The 21,641-nt window shown below is 33.9% G+C and overlaps 2 protein-coding genes across 2 annotated transcripts; both read right to left on the reverse strand.

Annotated features, from left to right (window-relative positions):
* Positions 1 to 1,011: 1,011 nt before the first annotated feature.
* fnta (farnesyltransferase, CAAX box, alpha) lies at positions 1,012 to 15,564 on the reverse strand. The gene is made up of 9 exons (XM_051127045.1): positions 15,337 to 15,564; positions 14,316 to 14,401; positions 12,248 to 12,362; positions 10,479 to 10,583; positions 9,101 to 9,227; positions 8,871 to 9,019; positions 7,679 to 7,741; positions 7,222 to 7,399; positions 1,012 to 1,614 (listed from the first exon to the last, which is right to left on the reverse strand). Exons 1-9 carry the CDS (start codon positions 15,468 to 15,470, stop codon positions 1,450 to 1,452), a joined length of 1,122 nt encoding a protein of 373 aa, XP_050983002.1. The 5' UTR covers positions 15,471 to 15,564; the 3' UTR covers positions 1,012 to 1,449.
* A 1,509-nt stretch (positions 15,565 to 17,073) lies between these two features.
* Positions 17,074 to 20,489, reverse strand: gstp1.2 (glutathione S-transferase pi 1.2). The gene is made up of 7 exons (XM_051127047.1): positions 20,365 to 20,489; positions 19,765 to 19,797; positions 18,448 to 18,554; positions 18,260 to 18,347; positions 17,959 to 18,062; positions 17,546 to 17,647; positions 17,074 to 17,451 (listed from the first exon to the last, which is right to left on the reverse strand). Coding segments are annotated over exons 1-7 (624 nt in total). The 5' UTR covers positions 20,366 to 20,489; the 3' UTR covers positions 17,074 to 17,262.
* Positions 20,490 to 21,641: the final 1,152 nt, after the last annotated feature.

The following is a 21,641-nucleotide window of genomic DNA, read 5'->3' on the forward strand; positions in this document are numbered from 1 at the left end:
ATTCAACTATCTTTTATGTGAAATATCTTATTCAGGCCAGTACTATATAAAAAAATAACATGCATTTTGTATGATTCTCTTATTTTGGTAAAGTAATTAACATTTTGCAGATTCTACAAGGTGTATGTAAACTTTTGACCCAAAGGTAACCATTTTTGTCCATTAACCCTAGTTTTGCTTAGTTTTGTACATTCCTCAGTGTTCTGATGTTAATCAATGTTAAATGAACACAATTAACTGTGCGCAAACTGATTTTGCTACACCCTTTCCTTGATAAAATCACCGTTTAAGGCACTTAGAGTTTTTTTTTGTTCCATTTAACATTTTGAGTTTTTTTTTTTTTTTTTTTTTTTTAAATGTCTCTTCACACTCACCAAGGCTGCATTTATTTGATTAAAAATCCAGTAAAAACTGTAATATTGTGAAATATTATTACACCTTAAATGGACTGTTTTCTATTGGAATATATTTTAAAAGGTAATTTATTCCTGATATGCATAGCTGAATTTACAGCATCATTACTGCAGTCTTCAGAGTCACATGAACCTTCAGAAATCATTCTAATATGCTGATTTGCTGCTCAAGAAACATTTCTGATTATCAGTGATTTTTGTGGAAACTGTGATACTTTTTTTTAGGATTCTCTATAAGCATTTATTTGAAATAGAAAACTTTTGCAACATTATCGGTCTTTACTGCCACTTTTGATCAATTTAATGCATCCTTGCTGAATAAAAGTATTATTTGCTTTATTAATAAAAAAAACTAAAAATCTTACCCCAAACTTTTTAACAGCAGTGTACACTGTTGTTTAGTGAAGCATGTGATATATGTAGTAAAAAAAATCATTTTCATAACATGTATAATGTTGGTTAAGCATCTGCTAAAACTGAAATGGCATTAAAATCTGTGCAATATTTGTAAACATGAGAACAGTCCTCCTATAACAAGTCACTTTCAGATCCGTATTTCGACTAGGAAGTATAAGACAAAGAAAATAAGTCAATCAGCTTTAGCATTAACCATTATTATTTCTGAACATACAAAAAGCGTGTACAGTCACAGTCTGAACAGAGTTTGGTAACACAAACCAGAAGATGCTTTGGCAAGAGAAGTTTCTGACTACACCTGAAGCATGTCAGTTATGTATTTGCTTTGATAAATGACACTTTTTAACCTCTGAAAACTTAGATGGTAGTCTAAAACAAAAGTATGACTGGTATGATTAACTGCCAAACTCCCACAGTCCATTTCATTCACTGTACAGTTTACTCTGAGCGCATTTAAGCATATGGCTACTTGGAGATTTACACCGTTCTCTGACTTACAAGCACTGCTGTTAAAGCCTGGTTGCGCACACGCAAGCACTCATACAAAGATGAAGAGTCTATTACGTCTCAGAATTTCTTCTTGCTCCGTCTAAGCATGTGTCCAGGTCTGCGCATCTCCTCAGGGTTCACTGGTCTCCATGTCGGGCTGCTGGGACGAGGGAGGAGGCGGCGGGTCAGAGGAAACGGGGTCACCTGAGCCATACGTGTTCTGGAGAGAACGGGACACGTAATTCCAGTATTCCCTTCTAATGGTGTCCTTTTCCTCAGCCAAGAACTTACAAAGCTAAAAAACAAACAGGTGAATGAGTGAGAAAAATCCAGGCTGTTTTTAATCAATGAAAACAGCAGAAATTATTTGGGGAAAGAAGTGGAAATGCATGAGGACATTCTGATCAGAGCCAAAAAAATGCATAGTAAACTCCAAGACATTGAGTGAACACTGTACATATTTCAGACAGTGTAAAACAACAGGGGAGTGGAAGTCTAAATGCAGCCCTGACATTTTCCCATGTAAAGAGCGTCTGCGTAAAGCAGTAAGAAGGCCGGCTCCCTCTGAGCAGCAGTAAAAGCCAGTTCAGACCTTATGAAAGGAAATCTGCTGGTTACGCTCATCAATATTCTGCACTTCACAGCCTTACTGAAAGGTCAGCGGTCTGAGTTCTTCAGCTCGACCTGCTGAGGAATTCTACAGAAGCATGGCAGAAATACGAGCAGAATCTTTCGAGAGTTGTAAGGCTTCCATAGTAGAACCCCTGAGAACCATTTCAGAACTATTCTATGGGTTCCACTGTAGAAATATTCTAAAACGGTGTGAGTTTTCCACAGTAGAACCTCTCGGAACCATTCTAGAACTTAGTGATGTTTCCACAGTAGAACCATTTTCAGGGTTTCTTCAAATCTGGTAAATTTAAGACATTTTAATACCTTTTTAAGACAAATTTATGGAATAAATTGAAGGGAACACAATTATCCAATATGGATAATGTAATGTCTAGGGAGCAGACAATGAATTACATTAGCAACACTTCACTTTAGAAAATACAACTTCTAACCAATCCATTACTTTTTAATTAATTTTACAAAAAGATAAAAACAGCTTCAGGCTTGAATAACTTTGCTCGCAACCACTAGAATATAGAAATCATTTTCACTGTACCTTCTGATTACTGTGCAAAAAAACTTTTTTTGTCTCGTTTTCCACTGCAAATCTCTAAAGGTTCTTAAATCAATGTATATTTACTTAAGAAGCAAATTGACAAAGTCTTGTTTTATGAGAAACTGATTACATTTTTTTATGATTAAAACAAGAACAAATGTCTGCCAGTGTCTCAGAAAAATCTATTTAATTCAAAAGGAAAAAAAAAAAAAAAAAACTGTCTGACCCGTTCAGTGGATATTTGTCCTTGTTTTATGAATCAACTCAATTTATCAAGACATTTTACATTTGCATCTCAAGGAAATGTATCTTGATTTAAGGGTGCTTAGAGATTTGTATGGGAAAACAAATAATGAGCAATTAAATTAATACTGTCTGTTCAAAATTTGTGAAAGGGGCGAATTGTAACTTTTTGAGACCCACAGAAACCCTGATTTTATAACCGTTGTGAGAGTTCCACTGTGGATATCATCAGAAATGCTCTAGAACTGGGTGAAGGTTCCACAAAAAACCTTAAAAACATTCTAGAACTTCTTGAGGGTGACATCAAAGAATTATTTAAAACCTTTCTATAAAGTTCCATATTACAAGCCCTCAGAAACATTCTAGAACCATATGAGGGTTACATCAAATAATCATTTAGAATTACTCTAGAACTGATGTGAACATTCCACCGTAGAACCCATCGGAATATTGCTACTTTATTATATTATAACTTTATTATATTGAGTTTCACTGTAGAAGCCCTTAGAGTCATTAAAGAAAACAGTCACAAAACCAGTCATAAGGGTCAATTTTTTGAAACTGAGATTTGTACATCATCTGAAAGCTGATTAATAAGCTTTCTATTGATGTATGGTTTGTTAGGATAGGACATATTTTTGGCCAAGATACAACTATTTGAAAATCTGGAATCTGAGGGTGCCAAAAAACTCAAAACATTGAGAAAATCACCTTTAAAGCAATGCATATTACTAATCAAAGATTAAGTGTGGATGTATTTATGGTATATTTAATATCTTCATGGAACATGATCTTTATTTAATATCCTAATGATTTTTGGCATAAAAGAAAAATCGATAATTTTGACCCATACAATTTAATGCCAAATGCTCGTCTTGTCTTACTCTGCCTGGACTGTTTTTTCCGGTTCATGACAGTTAGGGTATGTCAAAAAACTCGCCCTATATCGCTGTTTTACCTTTTTTGTTAAGGGTGTTTGATCTTCTTTGCATGTTCACTTTACAAAGACTGGGTCGGTAATTCTGCAGCGACGTAGGATGATTTTGAAATTATTTTTCAAGCTGAGGGAGAAAATACAATTGGAGTTTTTCGACATACCCTAACTGTCTTGAGTCACAGAGTTCAGGGAGAGCAAGGCAAGGCGAGCGTTTTAGATTAAAAAGTATTTAAATTGTATTTATTTAATGAAAATAACTAATCGTTTCGCTAGATAAGACCCTTCTTCCTTGGCTGGGATCATTTACAACTGCATTGGGATCATTTGAAGCCGCATTTAAACTGCATTGTGGAAGTTCAAATTCGGGGCACCATATCAGTCCATTATATGGAGAAAAATCCTGAAATGTTTTCCTCAAAAAACATAATTTCTTTACGACTGAAGAAAGAAAGACATGAACATCTTGGATGACAAGGGGGTGAGTACATTATATGTGAATCTTTGTTTTGGAAGTGGACTCCTCCTTTTCATTTGTAGATCATTTGTAGGGACTTAAATCTAATTTCTTTTTGGTTATTGCATACACATTTTATGTATATTAGAGTGGGAAAACAATTATGATAAATGTATATATACACCTATAAATACAGCCTATATTTATTAGAGTTGAAATCAAGGCTTCATTCTTGCACCTGTTTTGAATTACACAACACTTTAAGATTGTATTTTTTTTTAATTTGTGATAACTAATGTGCTTACCCAGACGCTGCTGCTTTTTATGTGACGCATTTCCCACGATGAATTATACGGTTTGGTTCATTGGTACATTGAGTCGAACTGCTTTCTCACCAAAACTAACCTGCTTCAGAGTTTGTTTTCATTCAGAGACCTCGTTTAGGCAATCTCGAATTGTTTTGGCGTTACTGCTATGTTTATATATGCCTAAATTAACCAAACTAAAAGTGAAAATGCACCAGGTTATGAAACAAACACTCCAAATGAGCCAGGTGTGCAAACGCCCTTAGAGAGCTGTGCAACTCTCTGAATACCATCCACCCCGCATTACTATAAAGTTTCTTTTTTGTCTCTTTACAAAACTATTCATTTCATATCCATAGACACATTTCCTCTGAAAGCTTTCATATTCCTCATCTCATATGCACGCGCGAGTCTGACTGCAGCTGAAAGGTTGAACCGTTTTTTTAACACATTCACACACACGTGGCCTCAATTTCAAAACAGAAAATCATTTTCAACTCCATCATCATCGCGGCACAGGATGAGAAAACCACAGCAAAGAAATCTCATTAACCTCAACACAGACACAACATCCGCACATTTGCGGAGGAAAACACAAGGCCTGTCACGGAGAAATACTCAAGAGATGAATAATACTTTCTCTGTCCCCATTTTCCTTCCTTTATGGTGGAGACAGGCTCTTTGACTTACAGAGGCAGCCATGTAATGTTTTATATTCATTTTGTTTATTGGTAAGGAACCACAGATCAATTATTAAGTAAGATCTATTAAAGTTGTGTTGAGTTAATATTTAAAGACAAGCGCTTTCAGCTAAAGACAGAATTCTCTAATTACCTTAATCACTGGATGTGAATGATGTCTATTTTTGTACAAACCACCAAACTCTGAAATATTCAGCAGATTATATTAAATATAGATACCTGAGAGTGAACCTACATGCTACAAGAGATGAAACATAATCACAAAACCAAAGGATTCAACCACTTATTCTTTAAGAGAACACTTTACATGTGATACGGGCTAATGAAATATTTATGATTTTAAAAAAAACTCAGCGTTTGATAGTGTTATCCATCACAGAATGAATAGTAATATTGCACTAGGGGACATTATGTAAGTTTTGTGAAGTTTTACAAAAGCAGTTCTGATTCATTAATGCTTTTATGATTATTTAATGATTTAAATCACAATAAACACTGTTAATTACCTTAAAGGCAGCCACTTATTGTTATTCACACAGTGCTCAACAAAAAAGACTGCCTGATGGCCCAAGGCCAGCGTTAAATACATTTGGGACAGTTTGGGACAGCCACTGCTGCATCCTCACGAAAGTGTATCAATTGCATATTTTAAAACCATGCCAGTTTAAACATTCAAGCGATTTTAAAGCATTCAAGCAACTACAGTGCCTTGCAAAAGTATTCATACCCCCTTATTTTTCACATTTTGTTATGTTGCAGCCTTATTAAACTGCTTGATTAAAATTTCTCAATGGTTTTGTAAAACAACACCCTTTTTACCTTGTCAAAATGAGCTCTGCAAAAATCATCTCATTCTAAGGGGTTGTTTCTTTAAATGCAAATGAGCTCTGCTCGCCCCGCCTCTCTCCTCTCTGTGGAGTGACGAGCCTGTTTGCTTTAGCCGCATTTAGCCACTAAACTTCCTAACTAGCATGTTATTAGAAAAAATTCATAACAAAAAAAAAAAACAAAAAAAAATTATACTCACTTCTGCTGTAAGTAAGGCTGGATCATATTAATGTAAAATAAGAAAACCCCTCACTGCTCTAGACAGAATAACTTTATTCTATATTTAATTTATAAACTATTAAAAATCATCATATAATATCATATAAACATATAAAAATTTGAACATGCAAATGCATAAATGCATTTATAAACACAAGTGTATACAGTTGAGTGAGTAGCAGAGAAAAAAAAATGCACATAGTTACACATATTTGGAGAATGTTGATAACCTGGTATATTCAAACCAGACTGTATCTTTTTTGGGAAAAAGGCTTAAAGTCCATCCAAGATGTAGGCAAGTTTTTGTTTTTTTGTTTTGTTTTTTCATTAGAGCAGATTTTAGAAATTTAGCATTACATCACTTCCATGACTAAAAACATAATAATCCATAAGTAATCCACAGGACTCTAGTCCATTGAAAAGCAGCATGTTTGTAAGAAACAAATCCATCATTGAGACGTTTTAACTTTAAACTGTCGCTTCCAGCCATAAAAACACATAAAAAGTCCATAATCCATAATAACACGTCCTCCAGTAAAAAAGTCCATTACCTGTTGTCCTCTCACATCAATATCCATCCACATATTTTTTCAGAACTATTTTGGACAGATTTAACTTATAAATGGTGTTTGATCTGTTCATATTTCTCTTTTTCTCTCACTGGAGAAAGCAATATTTCGGATAGTGGACTTGGTCATTGGTAGCCCAATGCAAAGGTTTAAGTTAAAAACATCTTAATTATGGATTTGTTCTTACAAAAACTCAGATTTTTGCTTCACAAGATGATAATTGATGGACTGTAGTTACGTGGATTACTTGTGGATTATTGTGATGTTTTTAATCAGGTGTTTGGGCTTTCATTCTGATGGCACCCATTCACTGCAGAGGATCCATTGGTGAGCAAGTGCTACATTTCTCCAAATATGTTCTGATGAAGAAGCAAACTCATTTATGTCTTTAAAGGCCTGAGGGTGAGTACTTTTACCTGTTTCCTTATTGGCTGAACTATTTATTTAATATGTATTTTAATCTGAAAACACAGCTCACCTCCAAAGCCTTGTTGAGTGTCTCTTGCTGGTCGTAGTTGGAGTTATTGGTTTCCAGAGCATCTTCGTAGAGGTCGACCAGGAAGGCGGTGAGATATGGAGAACTACATGTGTCCTGAAGCTCCATCACCTGTTCCAGCAGCCCAGGATACGAGGACAGCCCACCATCCTGCAGGATCCTGAGTCACAGAACAGTATGCAAATACTACAGATATTTATATTTATTTCCAAGTATGAGCAACAATAATAGTGATAGAGTTAATGATCCATGATATGTTTTTGCCAATATACAGTCATAAATATTTATTCAGGCTCTTCAGTGAAAACTGTCTATATGCAAGTACATCTACTTCTGTTAATGGTGAGAATCTGCCATCTGCTGGTCGTATGGTTGAAAGTACAATCAACAGAAAATCGGAAGACTTTACAGGCTGTTTACATCTGTTTGCAACACCCACCCTTTTAAATAGTTCCAAGCGCTCTCATTGTGAGGAGCTTTCTTTATTTGTTTCAAGGTGTACCTAAAGACAGAGCGAAAGGGAGAGAGAAGCATTGCATGGTTTTAATTAGCCATATTTGCTTATCAGTAACAAAAATATGTCTCAATATATAAATTTTTTTAAATTGCAAGTGGAATTTTTTTTTTTTATTAAATGTAGAAAAAGGATAGAATTGCGAGATATAAAGTCAGAATTATGACATGTAAACTCGGAACTGCAAGAAAAATGTCAGAATTTTATATATTTTATATTCAGATTTTATATCTTACAATTACAACTTTTTTCTCAGAATTGATGAAAAAAAAATCTGAACTGTGAGATATAAAACCATTTTGTTATTGTAATTTTTCAGCATCATTACTCCAGTCTTCAGTGTCACATGATTCTTCTGAAATCATTCTAATTTGCTTATTTATTATCAGTGCTGGAAAGAGTTGTGCTGCTTAATATTTTTTTTTGGAAACTGTGATATTTTATTCAGGATTCTTTGATATAAAAAAAGTTAAAAAAAGAGCAGCAAGCATTTAAAACAGAGAACTTTTCTAACAAGATACACTACTGTTCAAACATTTCATAATTTTTTATTCTTTCTTTTTCTTGAAAGAAATTAATACTTTTATTCAGCAAGGATGTAAATTGATAAAAAGTGAGAGCAACGACTTAGTTAGAAAAGATCTATATTTTGAATAAATACTGTTCTTTTTAACTTTTTATTCAAAGATTCTTGGAAAAAAAAAAAAAAAATTACAGGTTCCAAAAAAATATTTGGCAGCACAACTGTTTCCAACATAGATAAATCTAATAATAAATCATATTATTAATAAAGCATATTGGAATGATTTTTGAAGGATAATGTGACACTTAAGACTGGAGTAATGGCCCATGAAAATTCAGCTTTGCACCACAGGAATAAAATATATTTTAAAGTATAATAGCGTTTGGAATATTACTGTTTTTTTGTGTAATCTTGATCAGATAAATGCAGCCTTGATGAGCGTAAGAAATATCTTTAAAAACATTACAAGTCCTACTGATCCCAAACTTTTGAACAGCAGTGTAAAAGTAAAAACAAAGAATAACCAAAACAAATAACTTCATAAGAGCATTTGTATTATTGAAAAGCTTTGATCTGATATCAAATGAGACTCACTGCACTTCTCTGTCAAGGATGGCAGGGTCGGAGTATCCACTAGTGTGACTAATTACAAAGTGTCTCTGATTCCAGGCGGAGTTATTCCTCACGTCCTCCTCTAACAGTTCCTCCACATACTCCAGTTCTCCATCCCACATCTTATACTCCTGTGACACACAAGACACAGACCATAAACACACATGCCGATCAGTACATGATTACACACTACACTGAATCTAGATCTGTACCTGGATGACCCATTGTCTGTGCTGCCACGCGTGGTAGTTCTTTGCATCCTGACTAAGAATTTCTGCTACAAACTGCAGCTCATCAGATGGGTCGTTTAGCCATTCCACCACCATCCGTCTGTGATGCCTATAGATTTGCACAAATTGTTTAATAAATGAGAATAATCAACAGGTCTTGATTTACTAATGCACTTAAAAAAGTAAAAACTACATTTTTAATTCTAAACTAAATAAGAATCTGCAAGTAACACATTGACTTGAAAAATAAAAACTGAAATACATTTCTTGTAATCTATACTGTTTTAACTTAAGATAGGGCCCTATGAAATCCTTTAAATTCATTTTTTTCCAAATTCATTTTTTTCCGTTTGAATTTTTCTGGATTCAGTTTTTTCCTTAAACTCCTTTTTAATGGTAAATTATTTTATTACTCAAAGAGCACGTCTAATTAATTAAAATCATGAAACTTATACAATTTCACATCAATTTAATAAAGGTTTAACAAAAATGACATGTTTAGGGCCCTATGAAATGTTTTATTTTTTCTTACCATACGTTTTATTGTTATCAAATTCTGTTTTAGCATGTTTAATTATTTGAATGCATACTTACATATTTATTCAAATGTATTCTTAAAATAGCCATATGAAAGGTTTTTTTACCCTCAGAAATTCTGTGATGTGTATTTTAAATGTTCTGGTTATCAAATCATAAAACAATTTCATTTATCTTTTAATTACTGAAAATTAAGCAAACTTTTTTTTTTGTCAAACAAAGGGGAATTTGCTATTAAAATTAAAACATGGAAGAAATGTTGTGTGATTAGTTGTAGTAACCGTAGTAATACATATCTGGCACGATGTCTTCAAGTTAAACCTGACTTTTATTTTGACCGGTTGCCGTGTCTACCTTTACATTTCTGTGTGTATATGATATAACGCCAGTTTTCCTATAATGGAACGGTCAAATGCTCATGAAGTGACCCTCAGCAGATATTGTTCATGTATTTATGTCCTCATTTAGTGAGACGACAGACACTGAAATCACCGCAAGCGTCACGCGCGCTTCAGCGTGTGTAGTAAACAAAACGGCTGGTCTGCTCCATTCATTAAAACAGAGACATGCAGAACATGCAGGATTCACATTTAAATGGTATTTTTGCAGCGTAATATTTACAGATACTAGTCCATATTAAATCCCGGTTTGATATAAGTGTAATGACCTACTTTTGATTAATACATTCAAACTTTGACAAATTCCGTGACATTCCGCCTTATTCAGTAAGTTCCGTTTTTATGACTGGATTCCGTCCGCGCTATTAAAATACATAATTATTAGTGGTGTTTGCTAAAGGAAGCATGACTATTACTGGACTTACCAGACTTGGTAGTTCTTGGGCTGATCCTCTATGATGGCTGTGATATACTTCATCTCTTCTCTCAAGTCTTTATCTAGAGCCTGCAGTAAAACTCTCCTGTAGTGCCTACAGACATCAAACATCACAATTTAATGTAGGATGCAAGTGACTTGCACTGACTTTGTAGCTTTTTGCAGACCAAAGCAACCAGAGGACTTGCTGATGTTTAAATCTGCAGCCAGTGCAGACTGTACGTGCTATGTACACTACCATTCAAACGTTTGTTTTGAAAATAAATTAATTCATTTGTTCAGCAAGGATGCATTAAAACTGATCAAAGTGATCTATTAAAAAATAAATAAATAGATCACTTTGATCTGTTTTAATGATCAGCACTGATTCTATTTCAAATAAATGCTGTTCTTTTGAACTTTTTATTCATCAAAGACTCTTCAAAAATGTATCACATTGATAAAAGTAGGAAAAAAGCAGCAAATCAGAATATTAGAGTGATTTCAGAAAGATTATGTGACATTGAAGACTGGAGTAATGATGCTGAAAATTCAGCTTTGCATCATAGAAATAAATTACATTTTTAAATATATTCAAATAGAAAACAGCTGTTTTGAATGTTAATAATATTTCACAATAACACTGTTTTTACTGTATTTCTGGTCAAATAAATGCAGCCACTGGTGAGCATAAAACATCAGGTATTGTGTCCAGGTATCAGGTTTTGACCCAAATTATACCATTCATCATGATTATGCTTTACTTGTGATTTGATTCGATTCTGATTTCAATTCAATATTGATTGTTTTGGATACATATAAGGTTACTCAAAGAAAAAAAAAAAAAATCTCTCAACTAACGCTGGAAAATATACATGACAGTCAGTTGGTACTACATTACTACAGTATAAAAGATTACAAATGTAATACTAAACTTAACTAAAAATTAACTTTAATTTATATTTCTAATCCAATTCATTTTTTGAAATACAAACATTTAAATGAAGGCCGTCATAAAAACTTCAAACGTAAATATTTAAGAACAGTAAAAATGTTCATGATTCTGTTATATGATGCATATATTTAGCAAAGTGCTCCTCTCTAGAGTTTATTTTTCTAGCTGGCCAAAGAGTTTATGGTACCGAATAAATTTTTTTCCTCAGGTAAAAGTGATGTTACATGAAGCATTGTTTATAAGCTGTTATACTGACCTCTTCCCACAGCTAAAACACTAAATGAGTGATTCCATGAGACAGGATATGGATTTCGGTAAGTTATATTCTCTTTTAACACACCTTCTGATGTTTATTTATGTTTATTTTGTGCTGTAACTGTATCAAAGCGGAGGAGATGATCAGTTCACGCGTTGTGCTGCCGCTTCTCTTGAATTGAGGCGTTACATCTGTCACTCCACAAATAAACAGTGCCAAAACACTATTTATTCTTTGAATATTTCATAAAATGGAGAGAATTTGAAATCTAAGACTTCCATAGCAAAAGTAACAAATTATTTATTGGGTGGGTGGTGTGCTACAATGTTCTGTTCATTAACAGAAAACAGGCCAGACTAATCGATTCTAGGGATTTAAGAATTGATATTGTTTCGTAAAAATGAGAAAAATCGAAAAATCAATATGTTTTTACCCAGCCCTATAAAACATTTTTAAATCTTACTGAACTCAAACTTTTGAATGGTAGTGCATTAGGTTTGCCATTAAAAATGCATTAGGACCCAATGCATTCAAATTTAGATGTTCATTTAAATATCTGCTGTCTCACCATACTGTGTAATTTGCAGCATTGAGGTCAATGGCTTCAGCGGTCAATGCAAACGCTCTCTCACTCTTCTCATCGTTCTTCAGGAGTGCTCTGAACATGTCAAACACGTCTGTGACTGCAGATGAAAAGATAAAATCAATTAAATGAACAACTGATAACATGCAGTGAGAAAAACAAACCCTGACTGCATGATTGGGTCTTGTATTGCACTGAATTGGTTTATTTCATGATAATTATAGCTGACTGTACATTATCCTTCTAACTGCATGATTACTTAAAGGAGAACTCCACTTCCAGAACAACAATTCACAAATAATTTACTCACCCCCTTGTCATCCAAGATGTTCATGTCTTTCTGTCTTCAGTCATGAAGAAATTATAGTTTTTGAGGAAAACATTTCAGCATTTTTCTTCATATAATGGACTTGATTAGTACCCCGATTTTGAACTTCCAAAATGTAGTTTAAATGCAGCTTCAAAGGGCTCTAAACGATCCCAGCCGAGGAAGAAGGGTCCTATCTAGTGAAACAATCTTTTTTTTTTCCAGAAAATAAAAATTTGTATACTTTTTAAGCACAAAAGCTCCACGTGTCCACATACTATTGAATCATGTCAAAAGGTCACACAGAACGTAGGCGGAACTACTCTATTAAAAAACTATTTGTTGAGTCAACTTAAAATAATTTGTAACCTGGCTGCCTTAAAATTTTAAGTTCAGTCAACTCAAAAAAAGTTTATTCAACTTGAAATGTTAAATAGTACTAAGCGACAACTTAGATATTTGAGTTAAATCAACTTAAAATTTTAAGGCAGCAGGGTAACAAATTATTTTAAGCTGACTCAACAAATTGTGTTTTTTATTTTTTACAGTGTTTACAAAGCGAACGCACAAAGACTAAGAAAGTGCAAGTAAGTCAAACGCTGTTTACAAACGAAAAAGTACAACGATGTCGGACGATTCTGAAGTTGTAGGAGAAAATAAGATGGAGTTTTTCGCCATACTCACCTTTTTTAGCCGGAGTACACAGATGATGAACTTACACGTGATTTGTAGTAGTGATGGGAAGTTCGGATCACTTTACCGACTCTGACCTTTGAGTCTCATTCAGCAAAATGAACGAGTGTCGAACGAAAACAAAAGTCATTTTGTTCATTTCATTCATTTTAACAAAATATAATTAAAATGTTACATGTTACTTCCCTGACACATCTACTGCTTACACAAACGCTGATTACACTACAAACAAGACAAAACTATAATGCTATAAGAAACAGAAAAGATTGTTTACCTGGGTCTTTAGTCTTTGATTAGCTCACCTCACCTCTTATCTGACAAGTTTTTGGGTTCGAGTCATTCGTTCATCATGTGACAGCCCCATAAGATGAACGAACAACTCGAAAAACCCGAAGACTCGAAACAGATGAACTAATTCCAGTACAGAACCTAATAGGATGTTGCGCATGCACGACTGAACGAATCACTCCCCGAGACGACTCGTTCTTCCCAAGTCACATTAAAGATTCGTTCAAAATGAACAAAACGTTCAAAAGTGCGCATCCCAGAGCCTGTGCTACACAAGCTTTTGTGCTTAAAAAATTTTTATTTTTTGAAAAACACGACCGATCGTTTTGCTAGATAAGACCCTTCTTCCTCGGCTGGGATCATTTAGAGCCATTTGAAGCTGCATTTAAACTACATTTTTGAAGTTCAAATTCGGGGAACCAATCAAGTCCATTATATCCTGAAATCCTGAAATGCTTTCCTCAAAAAACATAATTTCTTTACGACTGAAGACAGAAAGACATGAACATCTTGGATGACAAAGGGGTGAGTAAATTACTTGTAAATTGTGGTTCTGGAACTGGAGGTCTGCTTTAAATAAATGAGGATAACAGAGCATTGGATATGAGTTGAAATTATTCTATCATGTGAGGATAAAGAGTGTATAGTGATAAGAGAGACATGAAAGAAATAAGAAATGAGAAATCAATGGTCTTAGACAATGATAATGTGTGATACTAAAAGAACTGCTGTTGGTTGAAGCTTCATTGAATTATAGACACTTACATTTCTCTGAATAAGCAATTTTCACGACAGGGTTCGGTCCATCATCTTGAGGAACGGGTTCTAGATCAGCCCATTCTTTCCTGTCCCTAAAATAGAAAAACACATTAAGTTACAGAATTGCCAGTTAAATGGCCCATTCCTTACACAAAGACGTCATAAAATGAACCTCTTTTCAATTAATAAAGCGTTTTAGTTCATATGCATCTCTTGTCAAGATAACATAATATATTACAGAGAGTCAGAATTAAACCATAGAGTCAACAGAATTAAATCATTAAAGAAAAAGGTTCACATGAATCTTTTAATTCTCAAAGATTTCAGACAATTTTATTCAGTTCAGCTGAATCAACCTGAAAATGGGTGACAGCATCAATAACAGCTTTCAAATTTCTTTAAGCTCAATTTTCTGGATTCATCTCATATGACTCCATGAACCAATGACGAAAATATTACCCTCAGAAAACACCTACTGTATGGTGGCACCCATTAACTCAGGATTAAACACTGGTTTACCTGAGGATTACTTCTCAGACATGAATCACTCAGAAAATTAAAGCTGCTACAAGAAAACATCTAATCTTGTGTTATATTTGGATCCAAAAGACTCCTTTAGCTGTGTTTACATCTTGTCCACATCTCTTGATTCAGCTCAGATGAATCATTCTGACGTATTGATTCAGCTCACGTGATTCAATCAGAGAGCTAACATCAAAAACATGTGTAGTGATAATGCAGTGTTAACTGAGAATTACACTATTAACTAAAACTCATTTTAAGGCGTTTGTAATTCAGATCTTCTATACGCTTCTGATTCAGTATATGTGAATCACTCATGAACAAAACTAATACAGCTGCCTGCACACTGAAGTTCACTGTTTGTATGTATGAGCCAGGTGCGATCTAAAACCTTATTAAAAGCTGATGTCCCACATAATAAAGGGGAGAATAAATAAACATCTCTCACTGATTAGCCGCACACACTCTCATGTAGTTATCATGCTAAGCTAGCTGCTAAACTCACCTGTAGAAGATATAACCTCCTTTAACAGGTTCGTCATATTCCATCTCCGCCTCCTCTACAGTGTTCTCCTCTTCTACTCCATCCTCCTCCAAATTCTCCGCCACGGAGTTGGAAATTTCTTCAACAGAAGACATTATAGAAACTGCACCTGGCTAACTGCAGATGGCTGTGGGAGCTGACAGACAGATGGGTGAAGGCAGACACACACGTGATCTAGACGATTTCAAAATAAAAGTCTGTCAAAGTCTAGTGGTACGGAAACTGGACAAATGTAACAGACAGACGTATGTATGTATGCATGTTATATGTAAATATATTAATTGAAATTATTATATAATTATATACTATATATTCTTTTCTTTATTACATTTTCTTGTTTTATTTCCTATTATTTTATTTAAATTATATTTTATATTTAAATTCATTCATTTTGGGCGTATGTTGTATTTATTCTTTTTACCTATATAAAACTACTATATAGGTATTATTATATATATATATATATATATATATATATATATATATATATATATATATTGATACAAAATAATTATACATTAGTGTATATATCATATTTTATTCATATTTCATATAAATATATTTATTATATCACATACTGCAATCTTTTTGAATATTTTCATATTAAATTAGTAAAACAAAAAATTTGGAAATGAATGAATAAAAATAAAAGTAAAAAAAAAAAGCCAATGGGAATGAATTTATATGTAAAATACGATTTAAATTAAATTAAATTTAATTAAATTTAATTAATTACTCATCAGACTTAGATTAACACTGGTCCATGATATATACATTATATTATATTTATTAAATTATATATAATATATTTTTTATATATATATATATATATATATATATATTATTTCTTTCTTTATTTGTATTATTGTTTGTATTAATATATGAATTAATATTATTTTTATTCATTTTAAATAGAAACAAAAACATAAAAATTATAACTGTTATATAGCTTATATTTTTCATATTTTTAATATATATTTTGTGTTTATGTATACATATGTATTAGTTTTAATTATGTTTTACATTTAAATTCATTCCCGTTTGAGTCTTTATATTATTTTTATTAATTCTTTTAACCTATGCAAACTATATTTTTTATATTATATTGCTAAAAAAAATATACATTAATATATAGCATATTTTATTATTAATATTACCTACTAACAAATGCTCTTTACTGCTCCGTTTTTTCTACATCATTTTTATTTATACGTTTAATAAATTTGAATGTTTATTTTAACCATTCAAATGCAAACAAAGGCATGCACAGATTCACAATGGAATCATATTTGGGGGGGGGGTGGGGGTATTAAAAGCAAAAGTAATAAACTTTAAAATGATTGAAAATAGGGCTGCACGATAAATCGCCTGTGATTGTCATGCGCATGTAGTCAGTAAAGCCGGTTCTGTGATCCATCACATCCGTTCAGCTGGAGCGGCAATTAATACACAGAGCTGTAGATCATTGACAAGCTACGCAATATCGTTCATAATCACAGATGAATCACATTAGACTGTGAACGCGATTTTGCATAGCTTTTCAGTGATATATGGCTCTGTGCATTAACTGCCGCTCCAACTAAACGCACGTGATCACATGCGATCTATCGTGCAGCCCTAATTGAAAACAATTTTTTTTTTTTGTTACAATTTAAAACAGCACGGAGTTGTTCTTTTAACAAAGCTGCACTAAAACCATTCTGGATGTTTACATTTTTTATTCATAATAATTGATACATGGCTTTCCGTTAGTAAAAACTATCAAAAACAGTTAAACATACAAAACAGATATTCATACAAAGATACAAGATGTTGTTTTGCTAATCACACAGCACCAGTTAAGGCCTTTTAACAGCAAGTGCTATTGTTTGAGAATGTTCTGCTGAATTACTGCTTGCCATTGCCATTGATGGGAAGCTTCTTGAACTTTTCACACTCCAGGAGGGCTTTGATTTTGGGACGGGCAGCAATCTTATCCACATAGCTCTTCAGAGCTGGGAAGGAGTCCAGACAGGAAGAGCAGAGGACTTTATGGTTCAGCAGAAGGTCGAACAGGTTGTAGTCCACAAATGAGATCTGTGAGGAGATTTGAAACATGGGTGGCAGTGAGAATTAAGCATGTACTAACATACATCCATTTCTCTCCTGGTGTTTCTGCTGGATTTCTTACCTGTTCACCAACTAGGAATCCAGATTTGCTTTTGGACAGAGTGCACTCAAATGGTTTGAGGTGGTTGGGTAGATCTTTGCAGTATGCTTCCTTACCAGTTTCCTACAGATGGGAACACAATAAAAATAGAAAATAATATCAATGTCTTTTTTTTTTTTTTTTTTTTGGATCACCAAAAAAAGAGCAACTATTTTTTTCCAGTGTTTGAATGCCTAATTAAATATAATTTATCAAACGTATTGCAATTTACAATTACATTAAAAAATATAGTATAAAGTATATTATATTGCAAATGCTAGGTAAAAATGCAGAAACAAAAACAGGATTGAATTACATATTACAAATTATATAAAATGTGATTTCAACTTAGTAATTAATTACTTTTGACTAGATTTAGTCAGATCAGTACTTACATATTCCTGGTAGATCAGCTTGAGGTATTTTAGGCGAAGATCCTCAACTGCATCGTTCATCATGTCAATACGGGAAGCCTCACAGACACTTTTTCCATATGCATCTAAATGTGTAAAAGAACAGCAAAGGATTCAGCAAGTGGCATCCAGTTATTTTCATAAAGGATTATGATTTTGTTGGATCTTCTAATATTAAAACTTCTCCCAACACTGGGACTGATTTCATAAATCAGGTGGTCATTATAAAACAAACTTAAGTATGGTTGATTTTATTCGAATGCATTAAAATAGTGATTGTTACCATGTTTGCGACCCAAATGCCTTAGCATGGCATTGGACTGATACAGGACCAGGTCACCATCTTCAAATTTGGGCAACTGTCCAAAGAGCTAAAACAAATCGAGAAGCATGTTAGGCAAGTTCAAACTACATTAAACCATGCATGGATTATTTACATAAAAAAAAAAAATTCTAATTCTAATAACTCACACAGCTGCCTTTCAGATCACCCTTCATCCAATCCTCTATGGTCACCAGATTCTCCTTCAGCTGCTGCCCATTGTCTGCCAGCATCATCTTCAAGGCACCACATCTGCCTGTGAGATGCACGTGATAAAGTCAACAGCATTCTACAATCCTCTTAAGTGTACTTTCACATGCCTCAAAGTAGTATGATCAGAAACAATGATCTTCAAGTCTGCAAACACTCAAGTGTTTTTTTTTTCAGCGTGTGTGGGCTGTTTTACTGCCATTCCTCCCAATCTAGGGCAAATGCCTTTACACAAATGTCACATTTTGATTGGACAACCAAGAGTTTGCTGGCTTGAGAGAACATGTGGGCTGCCAAAGATTAGCAGTGAAGCGAAGAATATTTAATTTTTTATTCTCTAAACAGATAGGCTATTGTGCAATGTTTTACTAAAATAACAGACATAATAGATGTATTGTAAATACTTACAGTGCAAACAAGGAACGTTCTCAGAAATTTGGTTAACGTTTTAGAAAGGTTCTCTCAAAGTTTCTATCAGTAACATAACTAGAACATTGGTTCAAAGTTATCTGGTTTTAATAGCATTCTTGATTTATCATTCATGGAACGTTTTATATCTGAAACATTTTTGTTGGACGTTCATCTAAATGCTAAATTTTCTAAATGCTATTACTTGTTTCAGAACGTTCAGAAAACATTCAAATGTCATGGCCGAGACTTCAGTTTAATTAGCCACTACCCGGAAATAATGATAAGAATAACAATGTGCGGTAAACGGTTAAACTGTTTGGACTACAAACCAGTGTGTTCATATTAAGATAATACATTTTTTAAAAATATGCAAAGACACACCAATTTGCAATATCAAATTGCAAAACCAATTGTCTTGTACAGCTTAAAATAGCTGGCCTGAATGAGACCTGACACATAAAATTTACAAATGGCCGCGCCCGCTCTTATGGCGAAAATAAGGTGGATAACATTTGGTTTTTAAAACCTTTAAAATACTGGATGTTATAAATGCTCAGTGAACATTCTAAAATAACTTAATGGAAATGGAAAGCTGTATTATAAACTGTGCAAATAATATTTCAAATCTTGGCAAAGTTGCATGCAAATTCAATAAATTACTTAAATATAATTCTACTTTAACTGTTGCATATCGTTCGTATTGCATGCAACTTGCACTTCTTTTGTTTGCAGCTCCATTGCATAATACTGCCTTAACCTAAGCGCTCACTAACTTTTCCAGAATTTCCTGAGGGGCTAGACACGCATCATGTGACAAGTTTATAGAATCAGCCTTTCATACAAACCTTTGACCGGGAAGTATGTGAGTGTGTAGGCCACTGCAAATAAAAAACAGAGTAAAACAGGAAAACAGTTAAGAGAGGAACTGCAAACACACATGAACATGAAAGCAACCTAAAAGGAAGTAATCAGGGGGAATGTATTGCAGCGATTGTAAAGGCAGATTTGCACGTTAGCGACAAACTTTGTTTACTAGATTGCATAGCATACTAGAAAAGTTCTTCATCCACGCCCATGTCATTTTCTGAATGCATTACATAACATAACATTACATAACGCTTTCATTCATACACAGTGGAGTAACTTACTTCAAAATAGTTATGCATGGGCGTGCAAAACGTTAGAAATAAGAATAAAACATTGCAGTTTTAAAACGTATGTCGTTCAGTGGATATGCATGGACTGAATGGACTCGAGCAGATCTATTTAAATAGCTGCACATTACGTAACACAAGCTTAAGCTCTCTGAATATCTTAATACTCCCTGTGAGTGCAACGACGCCGTTCATCAAAGCGCAATGCAATTATTTACAAGCATACATGCAGATCTAATGCATGAACGTACTTAAAAATGCATAAGCTGTAAACAGTCATAATGTACTTACTCGTGTAGAATAGAGAGGGTAGTGAAGGCTGAGTGTTCCAGACAGTGCGTGAGCAGCTCCTCAAGTGCAGTGCACAGAAGTTCGTGCGACGCCCCTTTTATAAGCCCTTACGTTTTTTTGATGAGTCATTCACTTGCCCTCTTAGCACGCAAAGCGCGTACCTCCAACTTCAGTTGCATTCATGATGACAACACTAATAAAAACGTATGATTGATTGCCAGTGGGCCATTTGTAATGTTTTGGTACTACAACAATAAAAATGATTTGGATGCTGTTTAATGAATGGCAGAAATTGTTTTGGTTAAAGGAGAAGTTCATTTTCAGAACAAACATTTACTGATAATTACCTACCCCCTTGTCATTCAAGTTTGTGTCTTTCTTTCTTCAGTCGTAAAGAAATTATATTTCTTGAGTAAAACCTTCCGGAATTTTTCTCCATATAGTGGACTTCTATGGTGCCCGTGAGTTTGAACGTCCAAAATGCAGTTTAATGCAGCTTCAAATGGCTATAAACCGGGGCAAAAGGGTCTTATCTAGCGAAACAGTTGGTTATTTTCTAAAAAATATTACAATTCATATGCTTTTTAACCTCAAACGCTCGTCTGTTCTATGCGATGCGCATGCGAACTCTGTGTAATCCGAGTCAATACAGTTACACTGTTAGAAATCATAGATTTAGCAGCACATTACTGTAAAAACCTTCAGTACAATACCACATTTATACATCACAGTAAAATACTGTAATTAATATTGCATTCTGGGTAATTTTGACTTGGCGGGTATATTTTACAGTATGTTTTAGTGTTGCTATAACCTACAATTAAACAATTTTGAACTTCCAAAATGTAGTTTAAATGCGGCTTCAAACGATCCCAAATGCGGCTGTAAACAATACCGGTTTCCCGGGTTCATGACAGTTAGGGTATGTTGAAAAACTCCCATCTCATGTTCTCCCTCAACTTCGAAATCATCCTATATCGCTGTTTTACCTTTTTGTTAAGGGTGTTTGATCTTCGCATGTTCATGTTGCAAAGACTGGGTCAGTACTTCTGCAGTGATGTAGGATGATTTTGAAATGATTTTTGAAGTTGAGGGAGAAAATACGATTGGAGTTTTTCGACATACCCTAACTGTCTTGAGCCAGAATACACAGAGTTCAGGGAGAGAAAGGCAAGACGAGCTTTTGAGATTAAAAAGTATTAAAATTGTATTTTTTTATTGAAAATAACCGATCGTTTCGCTAGATAAGACCCCGCTTTCTCGGCTGGGATCATTTA

The sequence above is a fragment of the Labeo rohita genome, chromosome 14 (assembly GCF_022985175.1).
Source record: "Labeo rohita strain BAU-BD-2019 chromosome 14, IGBB_LRoh.1.0, whole genome shotgun sequence".
In the NCBI taxonomy this organism is placed as follows: domain Eukaryota; kingdom Metazoa; phylum Chordata; class Actinopteri; order Cypriniformes; family Cyprinidae; genus Labeo; species Labeo rohita.

Coding starts and splice junctions, on each gene's coding strand:
- fnta (XM_051127045.1), bottom strand. CDS start 15,470: ATGTCTTCTGTTGAAGAAATTTCCAACTCCGTGGCGGAGAATTTGGAG. Junction 14,402..15,336: donor GGAGGTTATATCTTCTACAG/GTGAGTTTAGCA, acceptor TTTCTATTTTAG/GGACAGGAAAGAATGGGCTG. Junction 12,363..14,315: donor AATTGCTTATTCAGAGAAAT/GTAAGTGTCTAT, acceptor TTTCATCTGCAG/TCACAGACGTGTTTGACATG.
- gstp1.2 (XM_051127047.1), bottom strand. Junction 18,555..19,764: donor CACATACTTCCCGGTCAAAG/GTTTGTATGAAA, acceptor TGCATCTCACAG/GCAGATGTGGTGCCTTGAAG. Junction 18,348..18,447: donor GTGATCTGAAAGGCAGCTGT/GTGAGTTATTAG, acceptor GATTTGTTTTAG/CTCTTTGGACAGTTGCCCAA.